General features: G+C 36.4%; 3 protein-coding genes across 4 annotated transcripts in view; 2 read left to right on the forward strand and 1 right to left on the reverse strand.

The window, feature by feature from the left end:
* The first annotated feature begins 1,115 nt into the window (after window positions 1–1,115).
* Window positions 1,116–10,133, forward strand: fgf2 (fibroblast growth factor 2). The gene is made up of 3 exons (XM_065275204.2): window positions 1,116–1,646; window positions 4,917–5,020; window positions 9,208–10,133. The coding sequence occupies exons 1-3, from the start codon at window positions 1,328–1,330 to the stop codon at window positions 9,391–9,393; spliced, it is 609 nt and encodes a 202-aa protein (XP_065131276.1). The 5' UTR covers window positions 1,116–1,327; the 3' UTR covers window positions 9,394–10,133.
* Window positions 10,058–20,404, reverse strand: nudt6 (nudix (nucleoside diphosphate linked moiety X)-type motif 6). The gene is made up of 5 exons (XM_065275203.2): window positions 20,131–20,404; window positions 19,486–19,689; window positions 16,177–16,232; window positions 13,921–13,975; window positions 10,058–13,144 (listed from the first exon to the last, which is right to left on the reverse strand). Exons 1-5 carry the CDS (start codon window positions 20,372–20,374, stop codon window positions 12,771–12,773), a joined length of 933 nt encoding a protein of 310 aa, XP_065131275.1. The 5' UTR covers window positions 20,375–20,404; the 3' UTR covers window positions 10,058–12,770.
* Window positions 20,405–20,660: 256 nt separating this feature from the next.
* afg2a (AFG2 AAA ATPase homolog A) overlaps window positions 20,661–26,135 on the forward strand; it is a 57,804-nt gene continuing 52,329 nt past the window's right edge. Inside the window, exons 1-6 of one of the 2 annotated variants that reach the window (XM_065275205.2) lie at window positions 20,661–20,840; window positions 21,276–21,400; window positions 21,503–21,660; window positions 22,838–22,896; window positions 23,001–23,591; window positions 23,866–23,995. In XM_065275205.2, coding sequence (XP_065131277.1) covers window positions 20,702–20,840; window positions 21,276–21,400; window positions 21,503–21,660; window positions 22,838–22,896; window positions 23,001–23,591; window positions 23,866–23,995 — 1,202 coding nt within the window. In that variant the 5' untranslated portion in view covers window positions 20,661–20,701. The remainder of the gene's footprint in view (window positions 20,841–21,275; window positions 21,401–21,502; window positions 21,661–22,837; window positions 22,897–23,000; window positions 23,592–23,865; window positions 23,996–26,135) is intronic. The other variant, XM_065275206.2, reaches the window with a different exon arrangement.

The following is a 26,135-nucleotide window of genomic DNA, read 5'->3' on the forward strand; positions in this document are numbered from 1 at the left end:
TTTTGTAAGTTAATAAGTTAAATGAACAAAGATAGTTAAGTTATGGATCCAAAATGCTAAATTTCAGTCATGATTGCTTGACTTTTTAAGTACAAACAGCATTAGGGCTTTTATTGCATAAACCAAACAAAATGACCCAGATTCTCAAATGTTTGGACACACTTTGAATGTTTGCAAAATTGCTAATACGGCTGATCTAAAATCCTCTCTCTAGCCAATGACCTCATGTGCGTAGGTGTATTATCACATACGGTAAATCATTCTCAAACAATTCCATGTGAATGGTCGACTTTACCAGAAAAAATAACGTTTTTAAAGATACTAATATCTCAGATGTCAATATTTAGTTGCCTAAATACCAATATGATGTCTCTATAAGTTTTATTTTCTAATTATTTTCCATAGTTAGCTAGGTGTCACACACTGAAAAAAATTATTCATTCAATTTCTCAATTTTTTTAAGGTAAGTGGTTGCAATCAATTTATTTAAACTACATTAAAACAAAAAAAATTAGGAGGACAAAACAAAACAAAAAATATTTGTTTAAATGTAGCTTAAAAAAAATTGATTGCAACCACTTACCTTGAAAAATTGAGTAAATTGAATGAATAATTTTTTTTAAGTGCATCTATCTCTACCTTATAAATGTATAAATAAAAATTAATCTAAAATAAATATTTTTTAGTTTTTTAAAACATCCCTTCCGCATTTGTTGGTATAATTTGTGCATTTTAATTCACAGAATTCCTACAAAGTATGTCTCCAAAAAACTTTTTGTCACATCCATAACACGTATATCACGTATATATTATAATATATCTATTATAAAAGCATATTATATAAAAACATATGAATATGATATTTTTTCTGAACTCTATCATCAGGGGTTTAGGAAAATAAACAGATGGTTTAAAATAGTAATAAACACATTTCTGAGAAATGATATAAAAAAATTGACTGAAACACATCCATAACGTTGGAAATTGTTCTCTCTAAAATATAAAAGTGAAGATTGAGTATGTGTCTGTGTTTCATTAATGCAGTAGGTTGAGAAAGAGGCATAAAGTGAATGTGGTCAGGCCCACAGAAGAAATAGAGAGAGAAAGAGAGAGAGAGAGCGCGCGCTCACACATAACTGTTCGCTGTAATACGACACAGATTAATAGACAGCAACAGGAGTCAGGACACATTTTTGTCAAGACTTCATCTTCCCAGCTCTTTCCTTCTCTGGAAAATCTTCAGATTGAGGGCCGGGAAGCATCTGCGACATTTGAGCTCTGGTTAGATGTGAGATACGCATCTGAAAGAGTTTATACCACAGCCTAAATGAGACTCCGCGGGTCCGCGGGGCACCGGAAGGAGACGGGGGAGTTGTGGGGGGAGGCGCAGGGAGGCCACCGAGGGGCTCCGGTGTTGCGGAGGGGGACAGAAAAGGAGAAAGCGAAAGAGCAGGGGAGACGGGGAGCGATGGCCACGGGAGAAATCACGACTCTCCCTGCCTCCCCTGAAGATGGGGCCAGCGGAGGGTTTCCTTCGGGAAACTTCAAGGACCCGAAACGTCTGTACTGCAAAAACGGCGGGTATTTCCTGAGGATAAACTCTGACGGCAGAGTGGACGGGATCCGTGAGAAAAGTGACCCACACAGTGAGTGCATTTCTTCTTTCATTTTCTGTGGAAAAACAGAGAGGGAGAGAGTATGATAGAATACAAAGACTCTTTATACTTTTTTCTTAAAAATTGGGTCCTGATGATGTCACATTTCCACTTTAGTGGCATCTGACTGTGATCAATCACACTACATTACTACTAACTCTGATATGTACATATGGTATGTACACTGACTTTTGATGAATGAATGACGTCATTATGACACACATTTGTTATGCATCATCTCTCATATCCTGTTGATTTGACTGAACTGTCATAGACTGTTTATTGCTCAGGGCATTTGGGCAATACTTCATGTATTTCTAATAATATAACAATGAATGATTCTCTAAATCAAACAGTTTTTTTACAGTCCGATGTCACAGATGAACCTTAATAATAACATCCCAGGTGAAAAAGAAGTACATTTCCACAATGTACTTTTGCGCGCACTAATTTTGTACTTATACTAAATATTCTTCTTTAGTCCTACTTAAGATATTCTTAAAAACATCTTAGGCTGGATTTACACTGCAAATCTTAATGCACATTTTGCCCATCCGATTCTTTTTGACAACCTGCTTGCACCATCTTTTAAATGCGCCTTGTAACCGATATCAGCATTTACACTAAACACTTGGCAAAACAATTCAAGGTAGACATACTGACCCGGAACGGCTTAAACCACAGAGGAAGTGCTATGCAGTGGACACAGACAAAATGATTATACAAAAGAGCTTTATTTCTGTAACAAGACATAAAAAACTACAAGTGTAGCCATCATTATTGCGCTGCCAAGAAGAGTAATGTGATCGCGGGTGGTGTCAACCTGAGTAATGTCATTTGCCAGTGTTGCATTTTCAATGACGTATGTCACGTCTTGACATGGGAATATCTTATATGTCTGCATGTATCCGATTCATATCCGATTGGTTTCAACATATGAATGAGGCCTGAAACCAATCCGAGAGTATTGGAAACTATGGGCTTTTCTCCTGCTTACACGTCTGTGGGTCATATCCGATCTTTGCCACTTTAGAGAAAAAAATTGGAATTGAGTCACTTCAAACATGCAATGTAAATCCTGCCTAAGTTAAGTGTACTTATCTGGGCTATTTTGAGACACCATGAATATGAACTAAAATGTGCTAAAAAAATTACTTTTTAAGAAACTTGAACCTTTGTATGAAAGATTGGTTCACGTTTACTACAAGTGGTAACTAAAGCTGGTGCTTAAAGAACTCAGAACCCAACATGCTAATAATCAAACTTTAACTATTTATCGAAATAATCAAATAGGAATATGTTCTGCAGTATAATACATTATTTTTTGCAGAATTGGGCATGCCTGAATTTAAAATACACATACTCACATACTTTTGATTAGGGATGCATCGATACCGATACTGGTATCTGGTATCGGCCTCGATACCACATTTTCTAAAGTACTCGTACTCGTTAAAAGTCCCCCGATACCAGGGATCGATACCACGGTCTGAGAAATGTCTATGTTTGAGTGGCGTGTAAGGGGTTAATGCCTCTTGTGTTGTCCAAAGAGGCAGAGTTTACAACAAACTGGAAAACTAGTCACTTGTTTTTTTGTTAAATTATATGACTAAAGCTGTTACCTGTAAATTTGAATCATGTTTTTTTTTAAGTACTCAGTATCAGTAACGGCAAGTACTGAAATGCAAGTACTCGTACTCATACTCGTATTCCAAAAAAGTGGTATCGGCGCATCCCTACTTTTGATAAACTGATAAAATAAGTTTTATTTTACATAAAACGTTGTGCTTCACAACCTATATATTTTAAACTTGATAATGCAGTTTTGGACCCGCCGGCAGATCCACTGAGTTTAAGGGGTTAAAAGTCCTAATAAACAAACCAGAAGTCATGAAAACAACAGAGAGTTACAAAACCAATATCACAAAACCCTATCTAATAACCCAGTGTTATAATAAACCCTCCACCATCACCAGAACTTCACCTTTATTGACCAAAATTTTCATTCAATTGTTTAGTTACTGGGAAATTTGATTGTTATGATACAAACGTGAATTCATGTGGTCAGTTTCTAAATATGTTGTTGATGTAAAGACAAAAAATGTTTTTTGTATATTTAACGTGAGCAAGATAAAAAATCTTTCTTGCCAGAGTTTCAAATATGTTTAGTCTTTTAACAACAGAGAAGTTTTATTGGTCACAAACACAGTACAACATGTAGTGAAATGCTTGGCATGACTCTCTTCACAGAATGCAATATATTAGAAAAATGAGTAACATATACATACATATATATACATTATACACCGATGAGCCATTACATTATGACCACCCCCATGCTAGAGCAATGAGCGAGCCGACCTGGCAACCAAAAGATGGCACTGGTAGAGTTCATGGATCAGTATACCACCCAAAAACCGACTTTCGGTCAGTAGAGTGTTTGGTGTCATAATGGGAAAAGCTGACGACTTATCGGATATTAATCATTGGACAAATTGTGATGGGACCGCACCTTGGAACTTCAATCTCAGAAACTGAGTACATATCAAAAGTTGTTCACGGGTGGCTACATGACAAACTGGTGTCCAGCTGTGTGTCATCTAAAGCTTATTACACGTCATCGCCAACAGTGCATTAAATGGACCCAAGATCATCATGATTGGGCCATGGATGGTTGGAGGAAAGTGGCCTCATCTGACGACTTAAGATTCCTGATGCATCACGTTGATGATCGAGCGCAAATACTTTGATTAGTAAGAGGCCATGGCACCTGGATGAACTGTTGGATGGACACAGGCTGGGTGATGTTTTCTTGGGACACTTTAGGCCCAGTTATCACAACTGCACCATCGTTGTGGACCAATGGTCAACTGTGTTCCCTGAAAGTCATGACCATTACCAACAGGATAATGCACCATGTTACCCTGCCAAGTAGTTATTCGAAGAACATGATGGTGAATTTCTGTTAAATCCTTTGCCTCTATTCACCTGACATGAACCAAATCGAACATTAGTAGTTCAACTTGGAAAAACAGGTTTGCACTACATTACCACCACCCCCAAATATAAGGGAACTGGAGGACCTGCTGTTGACATTGTGGTACCAGATACCCCAAGAAACATATTGCCACCTTGCTAAAATTAATGCCTTGTCTCATATCTGTAATGGCTCGATGTAAATTTGCATTGTGCATGTTTAGCTGTGGAAACAAATCTAAGTAGGTTTAACAGTGTAATAGTTCCTGTGATCTTCTCTTGTAGTTCGGCTCCAGTTTCAGGCGACGGCTGTAAGCGAGGTGTTGATCAAAGGAATCTGTGCTAACCGTTATCTGGCCATGAGCGCTGAAGGACGACTCTTTGGAACGGTGAGACCTTTAATAATGAACACATCATTGTAATAACACTTTAATGGACTGTTGTCCCACCAGTTAACTAATCTTCAATGTATCTGTGCTGGTTTAATTTCTCTCCGCACATATCCAGAAGTTTCTCGTCTTGCAGCCGTGTGACGCGTCAGCGTGACTTTACGTATTACGAAATCACATCGAAAGGTCACACTTTACATATGTGAAACGCACACTTGCATTTTAAACAATAAACTGACAAAGACATTAATTAGTATCATATCACATACAACAACGTCTGAATGGTCCTCTTTCTCCACACTTGTAAACACTGGAGTGGTAGTTTCACATACGTCGTGCGTGACGTTTCGACGTGATTACGCAATATGTAAGGTTACGCTGGCGCATCGCACGGCTTGTGCAAGATGAGAAGTTGTGGTTGAAAACTACTTTTTGATGATCGTTTTTTTAGATAATACCCTTATGCCTCAGTTATGCCTTATAGCTCATTTTATTGTTTGTTTTATGTCTTTTTTTAAAATAATTTTAAGCCATCTTGATGCTCCCCTGTGGGCCCTGGCCCCCTGGTTAAGTACACTGGGTTATAGAGTTTTAGGTAGTATTGTGTCATAGGTCTGTTCAGGTCATGGACAGCAGGAAAAAACAATTGCCAAACGTAAATAACACGATCCACACTGTCATGGTTTTACTTTCTTTCTGACAGATAAGGGGAATGAATTTCTCCCTAAAATGACTCGTATGGAAGGAATTTATTAACTTGTAGAAAGACATCTGGCTATCTCTATCTTAACAATGTTAATGGTTTTTCAAAGCAGTTTTACAAAGAATAGTGCCTCACAAACTGTCCTGGTAAACAAACCAGGCAAATGCGAGACTAAACATCATCATCCACCACCAGCACAATGTCATGCAGTCATGTTCAGATTTACATTTATATTGCTGTTTTTGGATGTTATTTACGGGCGTAACTATTAAGCAGTTAGTTAATATTACAAATTAGTCTTCACTAAAGCTAATTAAATAAGGTCAGTTTAAAGTTGTGAAAATGCACCAAATATATCTACACATGAAGTCCTGATAGAGGGCACCTTGTTTCGAGAACCTTTGACGTTGTGAGCGCCATTAGGTGAATTTTTCTTCCGCTCCTGTGGAAACAAACACTCATTGATTTTTAACACAAGCCAGTTTGTCGCAGCTTGTTTATAGCACAGACGCGATGATGACTTGTAAATCTGAGTTGATTCAACAAAAAAACTGAAGGCAGCAAAGATTTTTTTACAGTGCACTGATTCACCAACAAACACAAACAAACTTATTCTTCCTAAATTTGAATTGTTGGATCAGTGCTAATTACTGTAACCTTAACATGACTACCAACATCACAACATTTGACCCATCCAAATTATAAAAGCACAAGAAAAAAATGACCTCACTTATTGGACTTAAACAACAGAAAAACAAAGAAAACTTGATTGTTTCTTTGGCCCTAACAGCAGAATATCTGACTACAGTGAAAGAATCAGACACTGTGAATATAGAGAAATCTGCAGAAGATCACAGTGTCAGTTTCCTTTTCATCTAGAGAAACACACACTATCTAAGTAGGGATATTTCATAGACTTTTGTTTTTATACACAGTTAGTTATAAATACTATAAGCCAACCTTTACCCACAATCGAACCCTAACAGAAACCTTTCTGCATTTTAAGAAATAAGCTACAAACGCTGTCACTGGGACAGTACCCTTTAAAAAGGTCCTATCGTTTAGTACATATATGTACCTTTTTGGTACCAATATGCAGTTTAGGTACTAATAGGAACTCTTTAGGTAAAATGTTTTGTACATTTTCTTCTGAGTGTGTGCATTTTTACAATTCTAAAAATAATTTATAAAATAATATTTTCTAGATTTTTTATAGCATTTTCACAAATAAGGATGTTCCAGAAATAAGGTTTTTTTTAAAGGGACATTCCACTTTTTTAAAAATATGCTCATTTTCCAGCTCCCCTAGAGTTAAACATTAGATTTTTACTGTTTTGGAATCCATTCAGCTGATCTATGGGTCTGGCGCTAGCACTTTAAGCATAGCTTAGCACAATCCTTTGAATCTGATTAGACCATTAGCATCGCGCTAAAAATAACCAAAGAGTTTCAATATTTTTCTAATTTAAAACTTGACTTTTCTGTAGTTACATCGTTGTGTACTAAGACCGACGGAAAATAAGTTGTGATTTTCTAGGCAGATATGGCTAGGAACTATACTTTCAAACTGGCGTAATAATCAGTGACTTTGTTGATGTAACATGGCTGCAGCATGCGTAGTGATATTACGCACTGCCCGAAAATAGTCCCCTTGGTTACTTTCAATAGCAGGACACTATTTTTGGGCAGTGCGTAATATTACTACGCCTGCTGCAGTTATCATGCTGAGTTAGCGCTATATGCTAGTTAATGCTATATGCTAGCGTTTAGGCTGAAGTTCTACTCTTGACGTTACAGTAATACTATAAGCCAACCTTTACCCACAATCGAACCCTAACAGAAACCTTTCTGCATTTTCAGAAAAAAGCTACAAACGCTGTCACTGGGACAGTACCCTTTAAAAAGGTCCTATTGTATTGTTTAGTACATATATGTACCTTTTTGGTACCAATATGTAGTTTAGGTACTAATAGGAACTCTTTAGGTAAAATGTTTTGTACATTTTCTTCTGAGTGTGTGCATTTTGACAATTCTAAAAAATAATTTATTAAATAATATTTTCTAGATTTTTTATAGCATTTTCACAAATAAGGATGTCCCAGAAATTAGGTTTTGTTAAAGGGACATTCCACTTTTTTTTTAAATATGCTTATTTTCCAGCTCCCCTAGAGTTAAACACTAGATTTTTACTGTTTTGGAATCCATTCAGCTGATCTATGGGTCTGGCGCTAGCACTTTTAGCATAGCTTAGCACAATCCATTGAATCTGATTAGACCATTAGCATCGCGCTAAAAATAACCAAAGAGTTTCAATATTTTTCTAATTTAAAACTTGACTTTTCTGTAGTTACATGGTTGTGTACTAAGAACGACATAAAATAAAGTTGCGATTTTCTAGGCAGATATGGCTAGGAACTATACTCTCAAACTGACGTAATGATCAAGGACTCTGCTGCTGTAACATGGCTGCAGCATGCATAGTGATATTACGCACATCCCGAAAATAGTCCCCTTGGTTACTTTCAATAGCAGGGAGTAGGGGACTATTTTTGGGCAGTGCGTAATATTACTACGCCTGCTGCAGTTATCATGCTGAGTTAGCGCTATATGCTAGTTAATGCTATATGCTAGCGTTTAGGCTAAAGTTCTACTCTTGACATTACAGTAATGTTTTGCAGGTCCAAACTGAAAACCCCCCACAAACTTACCAAAAACATCCATTAACAATATCCAAATAATTGATTATTCCTCAAATTCAGTATCTTCGTCTGATCCAGGTTCGAACATAAGGTCTGTTTACACACACAGAGCTACTAAAGGAGCTGCTCTGAGGAAACAGCCAATCAGAGCAAAGCTCAAGATTGTTATTTATGACCCTTTCAAATAAGGTAATAATAGACTATTTAATTCTAAAGGCAAATCCTAGGGTTGTAAATGGACATGTAAATATTTTTTGCACTTAATAAAGCCATCTATGTAGATATCAGAGAACAATTTAATAAATTATTTCAATGCATTCTTTGGCACCTTTAAATATCCTGGTGTGGAGCTGAAACAATGCATCCATTGATGAGTGAGGTGTTTCAACACTCACGTGTTATATTTTACATTTTGAGGAACAGCAAGGTTTCATCTAGAAAAGAAAAAGTATCAAGACTCCACCACTTTCATCCAACGGACAAAATCAGTTCTTGCCCTACATTGTTATGGCCCTGTTTAACTTGGAAATACAGTTGAACAAACGCACGTCAACCTTACAAAGGTCACGTAAAACACATTTGCTAAAGCGGCGGGTTTTGACACTTTCACATTCCTTTCAGAAGACATTTTCCAGACGTCGGTCTGACTACCATTAAACCACTCATGCAAAGGAAAACTGAGAAGATTTCTCCAATGTGACGGTCAATTCATACATTTGTACCATATAATCTGAGCTCCAATATATGTGGTTAGTAATGAAATCTCTCTCGCTCTTGTTCCTCAGAGAAGACTCACAGATGAATGTTATTTCTTTGAACGCCTGGAGTCGAATAATTACAACACATACAGATCCCGGAAATATCCCGACTGGTACGTGGCTCTAAAGAGAACAGGCCAGTATAAATCAGGTTCGATGACCGGCCCGGGGCAGAAGGCTATTCTGTTCCTCCCTATGTCTGCCAAATGTTGATCAAGAGATGCTCTCCACCTCATCGTGTTCAACACGAGGGTCAACGGCCCATTGACGCACGCACTCCACAAACCCAACACAAACCGAATGAGATCATTGGAAACACAACAGAGAAGATTCAAGTTCATTGCTGTTCACAGTGCACTGCTTTAACACTATGAGAACTCTTTTCATTTAGCATTTATATCGAGGAATCCTTCCAAAACATGAATTGAATGTTATTATTATTATTTCCCTGGATATATTAAGACGGATTTGTCCACAACAACATTTCCCAACATGGCCGAATGAACAAACCCCACCGATATGATACGATTTTCCAAAACAGGTTATTCCCAAAGCTGAAGGTGGGCAATAGTGTTGCTTTAAAGAATACACTGAGCTGTTATTGCTGTTTTTCGACAGAAGACCAGCACTGAGAGATACTGGACAGATTGATTTCCTGAAAGTGTTTTTGCTGAAATCTGTATCTGTATTTCTTATTCTGTAGAGGAATTTTCCAGATCTTACAGGAATGTTCAAAATGTGAGTTAATTTAATGCTGCTTCACAGAGATTTTATTCTTTACGCTCATTGTACTTTTAAGTTCATCTATATTGTGTATTTTATAGAAACGAAGGGATCTTCTGCTGCAATAATGAAGGGATGAGTAGTATATCATGAATGTTTTTCGAAAAACTTTATTCTTTGTCGTGTTGGCTACGTTTTTGTCAGTAAATAGACACTTTTGTCCAAAGTGACGTAAGGTGCAATCAAGCTATACATTTTATCATTATATGTGCATTCCTGGGGTACTGAACCCATGACCTTGGCGTTGCTAGCGCCATGCTTTACCAGCTGTATTAATCCATCACTGTTTTAATTGTAAAAAATATGCTAAAATGGTTAACATCATGACAGTACATCAAGACATGCAGGTGTTTTGTCAGATGATCGCTGTATTGAGTCCACCGGCATGTTGATTCCAAACCGATGCAATGAGGAATGGACGTCGAAAGTGTGCGCTTTAAACCTACTGTTTTGTATCAGGATGCTGGTCATACAGCCATTAAAACACACAAAATATTTTTTTTACAAATTTCCACAGGACAAAGAAACTCGGAAAACATAGATTCATTTAAAGGCTGCGTTCTTTCTGTGTTTTTGAAGCTTTGATTGTATAACATGTGTTCATGTTTCACGTGTAAAAACTCGTTTTTTTTCCACACAATTTACTTATCTGTATAGCGCTGTTTTCACTGTCCTAAAAACAGGCTGATGTCTTCCTTGTTCTATGAAGTCCCTCGTTCAGAAATACGTATCGAGTTCTGATTGTGTAGTTTGTTTAGTGTGTTTTGATTCGACAGCAGCTTAGCTTAGCAGAGCCGTTTGAGCTTAGCTGGCGACTGACGTATTCCTGTGGGCGGAGTTTAGTCAAAAAACTGTTTTATTGACGTCATTCAATCAGGAAGTAGAGGGCTGTAGTCTTTGAAAGGCAAATTCTGTTAAAGAAAATATATCGCCTGGCAGTGAACTTTGAGCTTTATCCTTTTACAGGTATTATTTATGCTAATTTTCATGATAGTTGGTTGTGCAAGTATTGTTTGAGGTAAACCCCCATATGAACTCCCAATGTTGTGTTATTTAGTTAGAAATGAATCATGCTTGGGTTGATTCTGTTCTATGTGCCCAAACTGAAAAAAAAATGATTCATTCAATTTACTCATTTTTCTTAAAGGTGCAGTGTGTAATTTTTAGAAAGATCTCTTGACAGAAATGCAAAATAATATACAAAACTATATTATCAGGGGTGTATAAAGACCTTTTTATAATGATCCATTATGCTTTTATAACCTTAGAATGATATGTTTTTATCTACATACACGAGGGTCCCTTTATGTGGAAGTCGCCATTTTGTGCCGCCATGTTTCTACAGAAGCCCTTAACGGACACACTTTTTTCCTAAGTTGTCTCTGATAATGACATGTTTTTCCGGTGGCGGCTACCGTAGCTTCTCTATGCGTTTCAAAAGTGAGGGGTAAGCAGTGGACTGAGCCCTTGTTTGCAATTCGCAACCTCACCACTAGATGCCGCTAAAATGTACACACTGCACCTTTAAGGTAAGTGGTCGCAATCAATTTATTTAAGCTACATTTAAACAAACAAACAAACAAAACATTGAAAAACCAAACAAAAAACTTTTGTTTAAATGTAGCTTACATAAACTGATTGTGACCACTTACCTTAAAAAATTGAGGAAATTGAATGAATAATTTTTTTTCAGTGTAAAAAACTTACTGGTGAAAGATTTTTAACGTATTCATGCATTGCGTTTTTTGTAATCTGTACGAATTGGAGATATGTACTTAGTTATAGGCAGTGTTTAAATGTCAAAAGAATATGGCCCTAGCTAAGCCACCCCCCCGGCCAAGAGAGTTTACATTTATTTCAGATAAAAATCTTTTGGATTGGTTTATTGCAGAATTGAGACAGACACTATCGCTTTGTGTCAGCATAGCACAAGAATTTTAAATTGATGTAGTATTTAAATGAATAAAAACCAGGTTGGCCTAGTTTATATTTTTGCGCTTTATAGGGGGTCCCACAATGCTGAAAAAAATTATTCATTCAATTTACTAAATATTTTAAGGTAAGTGGTTGCAATTAATTTATTTAAGTTACATTTAAACAAAAGTTTTTTGTTTAAATGTAGCTTAAATAGAAGTTTGTGATTGGCCAGCATAACAAAACAGATTTTATGTACACATTGCACAATTTTGTACAATTATGTAGTTTGCGTGCTTTGATGGCTGAATGACCAGCATCCTGATGCAAAACAAAAAGTTTAAAGTGCACGGTCTGGACGTCCATCCCTCACAACCTTGTTTTGGAATCAACATGGCGGCAGACTGAATAAGGTGTATACCACAAATCTTAAAAAAGGTTCCTCTATGCACCTAAAGTTCGCCAGACAAACTTCTTATCAAGAACTGCTTCTTGATCTGATTTCTTTTGAGGTCAGTGTATCACTTTCTGAGTTAGTCAAAAAGCAGAGGTTAGAAAAATCCCCCAGGGTCATAAGTAAGAATTTACATACAGTTTTTGTACAATAAATAACAATGAATCTTATGTTTAAGTGTCATTAAGTTTTGCTGACAACGTAAATTTTTCACAACAATTTACAATTAGCTTACAAATTTATTAAAATCAGAACAAAATCAACTCAGCACTAATTCCAAATAAAACTCAAGACCAAAAAGAAAATCAGAATTAAAAATATGGTTAATTTTCTTCATGTAAGATATAATTTATTTAATACTTTTGAGTTTAAGGTGAAATATGACATTTCAGGACAGTTTTTGCGAAGCAGACAGAGTCTCTCGCCGTATACCGTCTCTCTAGATCTCTGGCAGCCGTCTGTAGTAGAGCTGATAAAACATACCCGAATATACAGCGGGCAGCTCCTCCATATTCAAGTCAATATTGTGAAAGCCTTTTTCCAACCCGTACAGCAGAAGTTTGGCTATTCGACTCGTAATTGGTGTCGTCTCGCTAGTCTTGGCTAATTCAGCCAAATCCAACCATTCGCATCGCAGACATTCCTGAGTGCAGAAGTTAATGTCGTATGAAAGTGGGCGAAGTCTGCAGATAAGATACATGTCGGACATCCTGAACGCTCCGGGGTGGTTGTGCTGCTGACGAATACTGAGAAGAGATCGGAATTCTGATCGGACCCCGGTTTCTTCAAAAACCTCACGGACGGCTGTGTCACCTAAAATACAAATTTAGTTAAAAAGGAAACTCTATCAAGTGGTTAAAGGTTCAACGTGCACGCACTTTATTACATTAAATTATATTTTCAGCACAAACAAGCAGTAATTATAAGCAAGAGTCACCACAAACATGGCTATAAATTTATATCACAAGTTATGCAATAAGTATAACGGTAGTAGACGGTGATCTTTAGATGTGTGTCAACCTGGATTACAAAATCAGTCATACCGGTCAATTTATCATCTGAAAGCTGAATAAGCTTTCCATTGATGTATTTGTTAGGATAGGACAGTATTTGGCAGAGATACAACTCCTTGAAAATCTGGAATCTTAGGGTGCAAAAAATATTATAAATACTGAAAAAAAATCGGCTTTAGAGTTGTCCAAATTAAGTCCTCAGCTGCACATATTACCAATGATAAATAAAGTTTTGATATATTTATAGTAGCAAATTTACAAAATATTTTTACACAACATGATCTTTACTTAATCTCCCAATGATTTTTGGCATTAAAAAATCCATCATTTTGATCCATACAATGTATTGTTGGCTACTGCGACAAATATACCCGTGCAACTCATGACTGGTTTTGTTTTCCAGGGTCAAATTCATCTATATAAAGCTTTTGAAAGCTTTAATGCCAAAACAGAGAGAAGGGAAATGTGGTATTGTACTTTTTTTTATTGAAAATCTTGAGATTTTCAAATCTTGGATGATGGTTATACCAACCTTTTTTACAGAAACAAATAGAAAATGTAAGACCTAAATTTTACCAATGTTTTCTCCAAGATCTGACAGACCACCAGGAAACTTCCAAGCATTTTTAGTCTGGAAAAAGACAGAAACATGTTTAAAGCACATTTTACCTTACTTTCTTTGAAATGTATTTTCATTGAAATGATTTCTATGGTCTTTTGTTTCACTCTTACACTCCTACAGAAATATTATTATCTCTGTCAATATAACACTAATCTATTTTATGAACTTTTTTAAAGTCGTAGATTAAAGATTTGCTTTTTTTGTGGACCAGCGATGCAAATTGTCATTAATTTGTTAAGATTAACAAAAGCATTTCCAACTTGGTAGCATGCTTATTATTATTTATACCTTTGAAAGGCATTACACAAGTAACAAAAAGGGTAAAAGTGTTGAAATTTAGGGAAAATATTCATTCAAAACACATTTATTCTACCCCGAAAGGAAATGGGAAGTGTCTGCCAAGTGCCAAGTATTAAGATCTTTTTAATCGCATCTAAAAAAGGAGCAGAGTTTTTAATAAATAAATCATCCGATACTGGTGAAGATACAGATATATTTAAAAATGATTTTTTAAAAGAGGTAAAAGAGATGAAGTGATTTCAATTTATATATACTGATTTATAACAAAGTAGAAAATGCTGCTAGTATTAAATAAAATTTCTTACTTGAGTACTTTTATTTTTTACAATTGAAAATATTTAACAAAGCAAACATATTTTGAAATCAATCACAGTACAACATAATGTGCAGAATATTTTCAACATCTGTAAATGTCATAACTTTGTATTTGTCACTTCTATACTATCAATAAAGAGCTATTCATATTTTTGTGGTCAAGTTTGTGTGGTGGGCATAAATTAAATCAAACTCTCACATCAATATTTAAATACATCCGATTATGGCAATAAGAATTTGGAGATTGTGAATAATAAGAGAGTATGGCTAAAACAAAATCACAATGTTTGCAGAGCTACAAAAACAGGTGATGGAGGCAAAACACTGGGGAAAAATGACTTCTTAAAGCTAAAATCTGTAACTTTTTTTGTTAAAATAAACAAAAATTCTCAATACCTAAACCTGATTCCCAATGGGAAGCTTATAACAATGATTTATAATTTGAAAAATTAAAGGGGACATTTCACAATACTTTTTTAAGATGTAAAATAAATATTTGGTGTCCCCAGAAGTTTTAGCTCAAAATATCATATAAATCCTTTATTATAACATGATAAAATTGACACCTTGTAGGTGTGAGCAAAACCGTGCCATTTTTGTGTGTGTCCCTAAAAATGCAAATGAGCTCTGCACTAAATGGCAGTGCCAAGCTTGGATAGTACAGATTAAGGAGTGGTATTATTACAAGATCATCCCCTTCTGACATCACAAGGGGAGCCTAATTTTTTCCACATGCTTGCAGAGAATGGTTTACCAAAACTAAGTTACTGGGTTGACATTTTCTAGGTCGATAGAAACACTGGGGACCCGATTATAGCACTTAAACATGGAAAAAGTCAGATTTAAGATAACCAAACAGATCTAGGATACTATTGACTTCCATAGTATTATTTGTTTCTACTGTGGAAGTGAATGGTGCCCCTGATCTGCTTTGTATCTTCCTTTGTGTTTAGCAGAATTAAGAAATGTATCCTGGTTTGTGACAACCCGAGGGTGAGTAAATGATGACAGAATTAATTTTTGGGTGAACTATCCTTTTAACAGAGTCCTGATGCACACAAAAATGATTTTAATAACTGCTTACATTCAAAGATAAATGACTTCTTGAGTTTGCGTGAAATGAGACAAAGACAAATTGATAAATCAATCCTTTTATCTAGCATATGTCCTGCACAGACAAACCCCAACTTTGAGAAAAGAGAGACAAGCTCAGGTTTATTCATTCCTACGTCTGTGTTTATATTACTACATGTTTAGAAAATCTGTATTTTATACAATGTTCAACCAAGACTTTGATATTTTGCTAAACATCTCATGACCTTAAGCCTTAAATGATTTTGAGGGATTCAACTTTTTAACAGTGGGAGAGTTCAGTGAGGATTTGTATGTCCAGATCACTGTAATGAGTTTCAGTTAATGTTTATTTACATGAGTTTAAACGTTTCGGAAGCCCGGGATCTTTCAGAGAAGGGGAACACAGGTTTAACTTTATCAAACTTAGATAAACACGTCATGTATTGACCTGAAACTAAAATATAAAATAAGAAGCACAACTTTATATTATAAACAGAAGAGACAGAGATATGATGGTGTACCTTATTTCTGTCTTGAACAACGAGAACTTTACCATCTGATTCATCCACAACAGCACCTAACGAAAACACAAAACATTTAAAAATTAAACGCTTAAAAGAGTAAAGATGAGGACAAATCTTTTGGGAATTCTGCAGTGCATTAGCTGAGTGATTTATGAGCCACCCTAGATCTTAACTTTCTCCTGGGCATGCGGTCATCTTGCTATAACACACAAACACATGAGACTCATGGGCTGTTTAACAACGCTGATGCCCTCCAGGTGGATTATTATGTTCACCTTATTTAACCCAGATTAAAACTTCATACAGACTTGGTTTAGTATGCAATCGTCTAAGTACTACAGTGTAAAAAAAAAGAGACACAGCATTATCATTTACATTAAGGCATTTATCCAAACGAACTGTTATTGTGCCATACTGCTAATAATGGTTAAGCGTAAATACAAACACAGAGAGGAAGTTGGTTTGGAAATCAGGATGAATTATTCATTGCTAAAATATTCCAAGTGCATGATTCCAGAAAACCCTGGCGGCATCCAGATGAAATCAAACACACACGCACACACACAATGAGTGCCAGATCATTGAGCTTGTCTGCTCGTTCTGGACATGTTTGAACATGCCTCTGTTTAACAGTCTCAAGTGCGACATCTGCTGGACAAAACAAACTGAGAACAGACACACATGTGCACACACACACCCCTAAACCTCACAGAAAACGTTCAGCTATTTTACATTATTGTTGGATTTATAAGCTTGTTTGCCTATTGGGACCAAAAAATTTCCCTGCAAGTTCCAAATTGCTGGTATTACTATCGTTGTGGCGACATTACTACGTGCTATGTGATCTTGCAATATTAAAACATCACAAGATTCCTTGTCGAGGTGACACGATGTCGAGCCAGCCATATCAGCATAAAGTTTAGTTTTTTGCAAAACCTTTTACAGTGCTTGCCTTGCATTATAAGTAATGGGGCGTACACAACGAACGCAAAGTTAATGCAAAGACGCAAATAGACGCGGACTTGCGCGGGCCGATGGGAATGACGCAAATTGGGCGGCGCGATTGCTATGAAAACATGCGCTATTCACCTCAAACGCGTCTTTCTGCAAGTTGAAAATATTCAACTCAAGCAAAAATTCCATGACACAAAGTTGAATCCTGCGAGTAATCTAGATTGAGAAACGTTATGCTTCGCGTTTGGTGTGTATGCAGCATTATGTTGAATGTAGCGTTGAAAAAGGAAAGTGATGCAGTTGCGTTTTAGATGCAAAATGTGAATTACGCCAATTACCGTATTTTCTGGACTATAAGTTGCTCCGGAATATATGTCGCATCAGTCAAAAATGGCTGAATAGGTATCCGTACATGTTAAAGTAACATAAACAGTTATTTATACGATACACAATAGCATTCAGAACATACCTGGGAGGCTGAATAAGCTAAATTAACACGAGAAGCCAAATCAAGTTCAAAAAGATCCCAAAGTCATTCCGCATCACTGAATCCATTGAATTACATAAATACCGGAACAGCATAGAGCGGACTCTTGCGGCTGTAGACGGTAATGGTTTCTCCTGGTTCATATGAAATTAATTTTGACGTATAAGTCGCACCTGAATATAAGTTCCAGTACCTGCCAAACTATGAAAAGAGTGCGACTTGTAGTCCGGAAAATACGGTAGTCTTTTATTGTGTGTGCGTTCGTTTCCAATAATGTTCATTTGGGAAAGCACATAAAAGTCTGAGAAGCATTGTGTTGACTTTATTGGACCGTGTATTTTAACAATGTTTCTTGGTCTCAATTATTATTAAAAGTCATTTTAAAGTCACAATGAAATGGAAGTAGCGTTTATCTTGTTTTCCCTGTCGTGACCTAAATCCAAGTGAATCCAGAAAGTTGGGTCATGTTGCTATTTGCTAATCACTGCAATCTTTTCCAGGGCCTTGCCCACCCGCCTCTATTCGTGACTGGAATTAAAGAAAGATTGCTTTAAGGAGAGGTGGAAATGAGTGTTTCTGATTTAAGATTATGAGGGAACAAGAATAAAAAATAATGAAGTACACAAATAAATAAAAAAATAAATATAAATATTTTTTATCTAAAAATAAATAAAAATATAATTTAGTTTTTAATCCCAATTTCATAGTGACTTTAAAGGCTTTCGCTCACTTATGTCTATGTTATTACAAAAAAATTGATTACTTGATCATCATCAATTACCAAAATAATTGTTAGCGACAGCCCTAGATTAGTAAAAAAAAAAAAAACATTAAAATTTTGTGATTTCAGTTGAATACAAGACTATTTTCCATTCACATATTTTAGCATTGAGAATTTCTAAGTGTAAAAATCTCACATTCCCGTGAATCCAATATTGCGTCTCGTTTCGTCGTGTAACCCCTATTTATCAGTAAAGTAATTGTCCAACCAAATTTATTTACATAGCACTTTATTACAATATTGTTTTAAATAAGCTTTACATGAAAAGAAAAGAAAATGTTAAAGTATTAAATGTATAGTGTATAAAATAGAATATATGGTGTTATTCCAAATTTTACTCTCCTCATTAATACATTTTAATCTAATAAAAATATACTTTACTTCTGGTTTCTGTTTGTTTAATGGTCTGTCTAGTGGCTAAAATGAACACTGGAACAACTACCATAACTATCAAAAATAACAAATGTTTTGGTTTCATAAAGACAAGGGGAGATGGCGATCATGGTTCAGCGCTATTTGAAGGGAGGTTTGGCAGCCAGTAGTTAACATTGTATACATTATATTACACATTTTACACGGTAACCTTTGCTCATGTTTTTTATATGCTTTAGCTATGAAATATGAACTAATCTACGTGTTGTTTATTTTGCTTGTTATCAGAAATAAACTACTCTAAAAGGACTTTGTTGTTTTGATTCTTAGTGGAGTTTACCGGAAGTTACGCGTAGCCGTTTGTTTATGTTGTTACTGCTGAAACCGTCTATATATTTCTATCACAAGTTTTGACATCATTCTTTATTCTCAGACATTTTAATAACCTATATGAACCTAAAGACTCTGGCCGCTGGATATCAGATGTATTAATCTGCTTGCTTAGTTACTGATTTACAGTATTTACTTGCCACTCATGTCAGATGATGATCATCCATCATGACAACAAATTCATGTTTGTGTGACATAAAAATTTTGCAACGATGGATAATTTCAGATGTCTCAAAACTGAAATTTTGGTAGTTGGTTCTACATTAGACATCTGCATTCATATTCATGGGTTTTTATTTATTACACAAACTCTCTCTGTTACCTGCAACTCCTACTTGATGTGTGGCAAACGCCGGTAGTCTGTCTTCGCCCTCTCCAACCCACAGGCTGAGAACGGCCACATCTCTCCTGGCATGATGGAAGGTGAAGCCATGACATGCAGCTGCTGCGGCCAATCGGCTGAGAGTGATTGGAACATGGAGCCACACGGCGACCCTGCCCTCAGACTGCCAATGACAGAGAGACTCTAAAACACACAAACACACACACATCCATGAAATAATCTTATCCATGAATTCCTAAACGTTACTAAAGTTTACATGCAGTCCAAAGATACAGCACACATGCCACAACAGATTTTTAAGATAATCAGAAACCTTTGAGTCAATGACCCTGAATCGTACAACACTACACTTACAAAACACTGTGGTGGTGTTAGCATGTTTCTTTGGACATGGTGCTTCTGATGTAGTTATTATGAAAATTTTACTATTTTAGGGTACCATGGGCTCCCATGACATATTAATATGGTAATCACTTAGTACGTGACGTCAGTGATATACCCACAGTGATTGTAGTTATAAAACAACCACGTAACACACAGTGTCACCCACATCATACTTTCTCGGGCTCTTTTGTAGTTTATTTGTTTCACTTGAAACAAATATGATTATTTTCATACATGTACCCCATAGCAGATCTTTAAACTCATCCTCGCTTATTTTCGGCGGAAAGTCTCGCACCGTCACCCCGCCGAATCGATCCACATCCCCGCACAGAAGAGTCACGCGGCGCCGCTCCTCACAGCCGGAGACGAACCGAACCGAATTAACAGAAATAAACCTGCGCTTGAAAAACGCAGAAACGAGTCTCCGGCAGAACACAGCAGACATGATAAAACCATAGACTGTAAAAAATTGTATAAAACACATGAACCACACCAAAACAACGAGCGGCAGTCGGGTTCACATCGTATTTACCGTATTATCTGCTCCCTAATAAAAGTACATCACTTTGTATATCATTGTGCTCTTTACAAAGAATCACTGCTGCGGAAAGCGTACAGAATGATCACAGGTATTAATATAATCGCAGTTTGATTTATGTCATGGTACTTGCTTTAATGTTATTTTACTCGAAACTATCGTTGGGTACAGTGTATTGTGTGTTTTACGGTACCTAATGGGAGGAGCTGAACTTTCACACCCGGAATTCGTGTTCACGTGGATACACACACATGTAATAGCAGATCACACGTTATGTCATCAAAGAAAAACAAAGCAAAGAAGAGAGTAAGTGAAGGAGAAGGAGATAAGTCCTCTTTAACGGGCGATGAAGCGGATCTATGTGCAGCGAGTGGACGGTTCATGGTCTCCGAGTTCATAGAGAAAGGTAACGGTATTACCGTTTACATATGTTCTCACTCAACGTTAAAACAAAGCAAAACTTTACTGAAATTATACTTACTTAACTAGTATTTCACCTGCCACCAAACAGAAGCACGAGAACAGAAGTTACCTGAGGGGGTATCCATAGTGACAGATGCGCTCGAGCGCATGCGTCCTGATCAGTATCGAGTACTTGTTAATTATGTATGTTGGTCTGTCTGGCGCATAATTCATTTTTATATCAATCCTTACCATCAAAGTCAGTCTTCTGTATGTGCCAGTAGGCTAGGATAATGTTTGATTGATTGTTAATGTTTAATTTTTTACAATTTAATACAATTCAATGACTGTGTTCAATATAGTAATATAACTGTATTGCCCTTAGTTCTCGGTTGACTGTTATGCTTTCAGAACAGATTGAAAGCAGATGTGTGTATGTTTGCAGCTGAAGATAAAAGCCCACAGCGATGTCGTTCCTACCTGGCCCAGATGAGTGTGAACACTATGAAGAGTCTGAATATCTGCATCGGACAACCGGTTCTGATCACCAGCAGCAGAGGGCAACAGGAGGTGTGTTAAAAAACTTCAATGAAACTAATCAGCTTGCTTCAGAATGTATTTGTGTTAATGAAGGCAGTACTTTTTGTGTATTACTGTCTGTGTGTGTTGTAGGTGTGTGTGGCATGGCCAGTGTGCCAGTTTCCCGCCAGGCGTGTTGGTCTGCAGTCCAGCGTTCAGTTGAATCTGGGAATTAAACCTGGAGCTCATGTTTCACTTCAGCCCGTCACTGGAGCTGTTCTGCAGGCAGAGCACATCCGGCTGTCCCTCAGGTACTGCGCTCTGTTTTTACCATTTGCACAAGTCCTGTTCTAATCATGCAGGAAATGTGTGCAAAAGAGTTTAGAGAAAGTGCATTTTTGCATATAAGTAGTTAAGAGAAATGCATTTAAGTATTATCCAAAAACAAGAAAAACATGATTTAGAAAATGATTTCATCATATTGTGCTGGAAAGCAAGCACCTCAGAGTATCACAATGTTTAGTCTTGCATATGGCATATGTTTTGGAAAAAATGCTCTGAAATGAAAACATTAAATTTGATAACAAAAATGTAACAAATCATGCATGCATGTTTTTTTTTCGTTGTATTTTTTGCTTGTGTATTAAACCATTGAGTTTTATAGGCACAAAACATATATTTCCAAGGTTTTCTTGGTCATTTTTCAGAGCTTTAGTGATTTTAAGGAAATGTCGCCCTCTGCTGGTAAAGAGCAGAAAATACATGCTTGTCTTTTGGGTTGCATACCAGTATAGCTTAAAGGGACACTCCACTTTTTTGAAAATAGGTCAATTTTCTAGCTCCCCTAGAGTTAAACATTAGATTTTAACCGTTTTGGAATCCATTCAGTCGATCTCTGGGTCTGGCGGTACCACTTTTAGCATAGCTTAATCCATTGAATCTGATTAGACCATTAGCATTGCGCTCAAAAATGACCAAAGAGTTTCGATATTTTGCTTATTTAAAACTTGACACTTCTGTAATTACATTGTGTACTAAGATTACTAGATTATTGTACTAATAATCAAGGATTTTTCTGCCGTACTATGGCTGCAGCAGGCGCAATGATATAACGCAGTGACTGATAATAGTCCCCTGCTATTGAAAGTAACCACGGGGACTATTTTCAGGCGCTGCGTAATATTATTGCATTGCAAAAATGTATGTTTACTGTAACATAAAATGTGTTTTAATTAGGGCTGTCAAAAGATTAATCGTGATTAATCACATACAAAATAAAAGTTTGTGTTTGCATAATATATTTGTGTGTATTGTGTGCAAGTATTATGTATATATAAATACATATATGCATGCATAAATTTAAAAAAGTTATTTATTTATATATTTTTAATTTATATATATATTATTTTGCATGCAGTTAATTCTGATTAATCTTTTGACAGCCCTAGTTTTAATAACTTTTTTATAGTGTGTTTTAAATCATTACAGGCTAGAGGACAAAGTAATAAATACAGAAGAATTCAGGAACTATGTTCTTCAGATGCTTGGTAACAAACACTATTATCAGCTCTGATTGTTTTCATGCAGCAAATATTCTCCTCACAAACCTTAAAAATACCTCAACATATTCTTTTCTCTCACTTTTTCTCAGATAGTCGAGTTGTGCTCCCAGGTAGCAGTTTGTCTTTGTCTTATTTTGGGCGTAGTTGTATAATCAGGGTGGACTCAGTGCAGGGTGTAGATGGAGTGACTCTTTCTCCAGTAGCACCTGTCAGCGTTCAGACCCCTGTGCTAGATAGAAGCACTCTGGATCTGTCATCACAGCTCGAGCAACTCTCAATCAACCAGAACAAGTTCGAACCATCAGCCAGTACGCCCAACAGTAAACAGGACTCCTTACTTCAGACCCCTCGGTTCCCCACCACGCCCTGTAAACTCAGCGACCCAGGCAGCTTTCTAAATTCAGCTGAGCCCTCGTTCACAGACAGCCCTCTGCCGGCAGTGCCCGACATCTCTCCAGAGTCTCCCTCTGCTGGTTGGTCCGGGTGTGGCACCTTCTACTCCGTCTGCAGCTCCACGAAACTGAGCATCTCTGACTCCTGCGGGCAGGATGAAGGCTCAGAGGGGCAGGAGAGGTCAAAGGTCACTTACAGTATGATTGGCGGCCTGGCCGATCAGCTTCAGGCCATCAGAGAGACAATTCAACTGCCTCTTAAACACCCTGAACTTTTCAAAAGTTATGGTGAGTGAGATTAGAGGTCAGTTCACATAAAAAACTTGTTCTGCTTCAGTCATTCGTCTTAATATGTCACAAAAGTATGTATTGTACACTATATGTGTGTGATTTCTATTTGAGTGGAATACCTGGATGATAATTTTTACTAACTTACTAACACCAGCTGTCATTTAACATCACCACCTGTATTCATTATTTAACCAGCAAATGAAGATTAAGATTTTTTATGGTATAGAGAGCATAATGTAGTGATGTTATTTTGGCATGTGTTTGATCACAGGAATCCCGCCCCCTAGAGGCGTACTGCTGTTTGGCCCACCAGGCACAGGGAAGACTATGATTGGACGAGCAGTAGCCAATGAAGTGGGAGCATACATGACTGTAATCAATGGCCCTGAAATCATGAGCAAGTATGTGTGTGTGTGGTCAGTGGTGATAACTGTAATCAGTGGAGTGTAAAATCCCCTTCATTTACTCCATTGAGAGGTTGACTTTTAAAGATAACATGAATACTTCAACGCAGACACCTCATGAACTCAGAAGAGGTTAGATGATGGTTTCAGGTTCAGTAAAAGCCTACAGACCATTTGATTTCCATAAAATTTTGAAATGATAGTTTAAATAGCGTTTAATAGACCTTTGTCAAAAGTTAGATAATTGATAATGATACTTCTTATTAAATTTGCTCAATGCTGGCCTCAGGCCGCCTTTCCATTCGCCCCCTAGTGGCAATTGTTAGAAAATTTCAGTTTAATCCTAAATCTGTGCCAACATGGGAGTAGGACTGTCACAATTATGAAATTTGGCTGATGGTTAATTGTCTAATAAGACGATTATGACAATTAAAGGTGCAGTGTGTAATTTTTAGAAGGATCTCTTGAAAAAATCAAAATAATATACAAAACTATATTATCAGAGGTGTATAAAGACCTTTTAAAATTAACCATTATGTTTTATATAACCTTAGAATGAGACGTTTTTATCTACAAACACAGAGGGTCCCTTTGCATGGATGTCGCCATTTTGTTCCACCATGTTTCTACAGAAGCCCTTAACGGGCAAACTTTTTTAATAAGTTGTCTCCAACAATTAAATGTTTGTCTGGTGGTGGTTATTGTAGCTTCTCTATGTATTTTAAATGCGAGGGTTGGGCAGTGGACTGAGCCGTTGGTTGCAATTCCCAACCTCACCACTAGATGACGCTAAAATTTACACACTGCACCTTTAATTGCTTGTTTTAGAGCGTTGGCGATTATGACGTTTAATTGTTTGTTTTATTGCTGCTATGACATTTAATTCTCATACATTTTTTGTTCTTTGTTCATGAAATAATTTTCACATATTGTTTTGATTATTTAAATAAAATCTTTTGCAAGGTTTACCTGGCAGTAAATGTTAATACACATTACACATATTTAAAAGTAATCTGATACTGTCTCGTTTATACAGGCGCTGCAGCTCCCCCTTGTGTTTTTAGAGAGATGTGCGATCATTGCGGTGATCTGAAATCATTGCAGTGAGGTCAAACAATCGTGATGAGGCGATTATTTAATCATTGTGACAGCCCTACATGGGAGAGAAACTCATTTCAGCACAGCATACGAGTATTCACTATAGTGGAATAAATAAATGAATACAAATGAATGAAACTATAAACAGCTATGGATATATGCTGATAAATACCAATATTTTTGGAGATTACATATTGCGATGCGATTAAAAATAATAATGTGTAAATAGTACATGAATAATTTATTGCTTATCAGTAATACATAGTTTTTAACGGATTTAAGTGTTGTAATCAAAAAGAGATTAATAATTTTTAGCTCATACACAGTTTTTGATTGCAATACACTAAAATGCATCACTTCCGGTCGGCATATCGTACGTATCAGAAAATTACGCATCCGCAGATGTTCGTCACCTCACTCAGCCCCTTTGCAACTCTCCATGTAAATGACTTCTGGTTTATCGATTGTCATGTACAGTGGAAAGGCGGCGTTAGGCCATTCAAAACACTGGTTTGTTTGCAGAATTCGTTAAATGCCAACAGTTCATTTTTTTATATCAATAAAGTAAAATTTGTGAAAATAAGGCATATCAATTATTACCAAAAACCTTTTTATTGCCATTAAAGTCAAATGACTGAACCTAAACATAATAGTCTAATAAAAAAGCTAATTTTACAAGAAAACATCTTAGATGTCTTCTCTTCATATGTATTTGGGTTTTCCTACTAAAAAAAACATATATGTGACCCTGGACCCACAAAACTAGTCACAAGTCTCACGGTTATATTTGTAACAATAGCCAACAATACATTGTATGGGTCAAAATGATCATTTTTTGATGCTAAAATCATTAGGATTTTAAGTAAAGATCATGTTACATGAAGATGTTTTTTAAATGTTCTACTGTAAATATATCAAATGTATTTATCATAACTTTAAAGTCAGTTTTCTCAATATTTGGATTGTTTGCACCCTAAAATTCCAGATTTTAAAATATTTGTATATCCCCCAAATATTGTCCTGTCCTAAAAAAAAACAT

Source organism: Paramisgurnus dabryanus, chromosome 16 (assembly GCF_030506205.2).
Source record: "Paramisgurnus dabryanus chromosome 16, PD_genome_1.1, whole genome shotgun sequence".
In the NCBI taxonomy this organism is placed as follows: Eukaryota; Metazoa; Chordata; class Actinopteri; order Cypriniformes; family Cobitidae; genus Paramisgurnus; species Paramisgurnus dabryanus.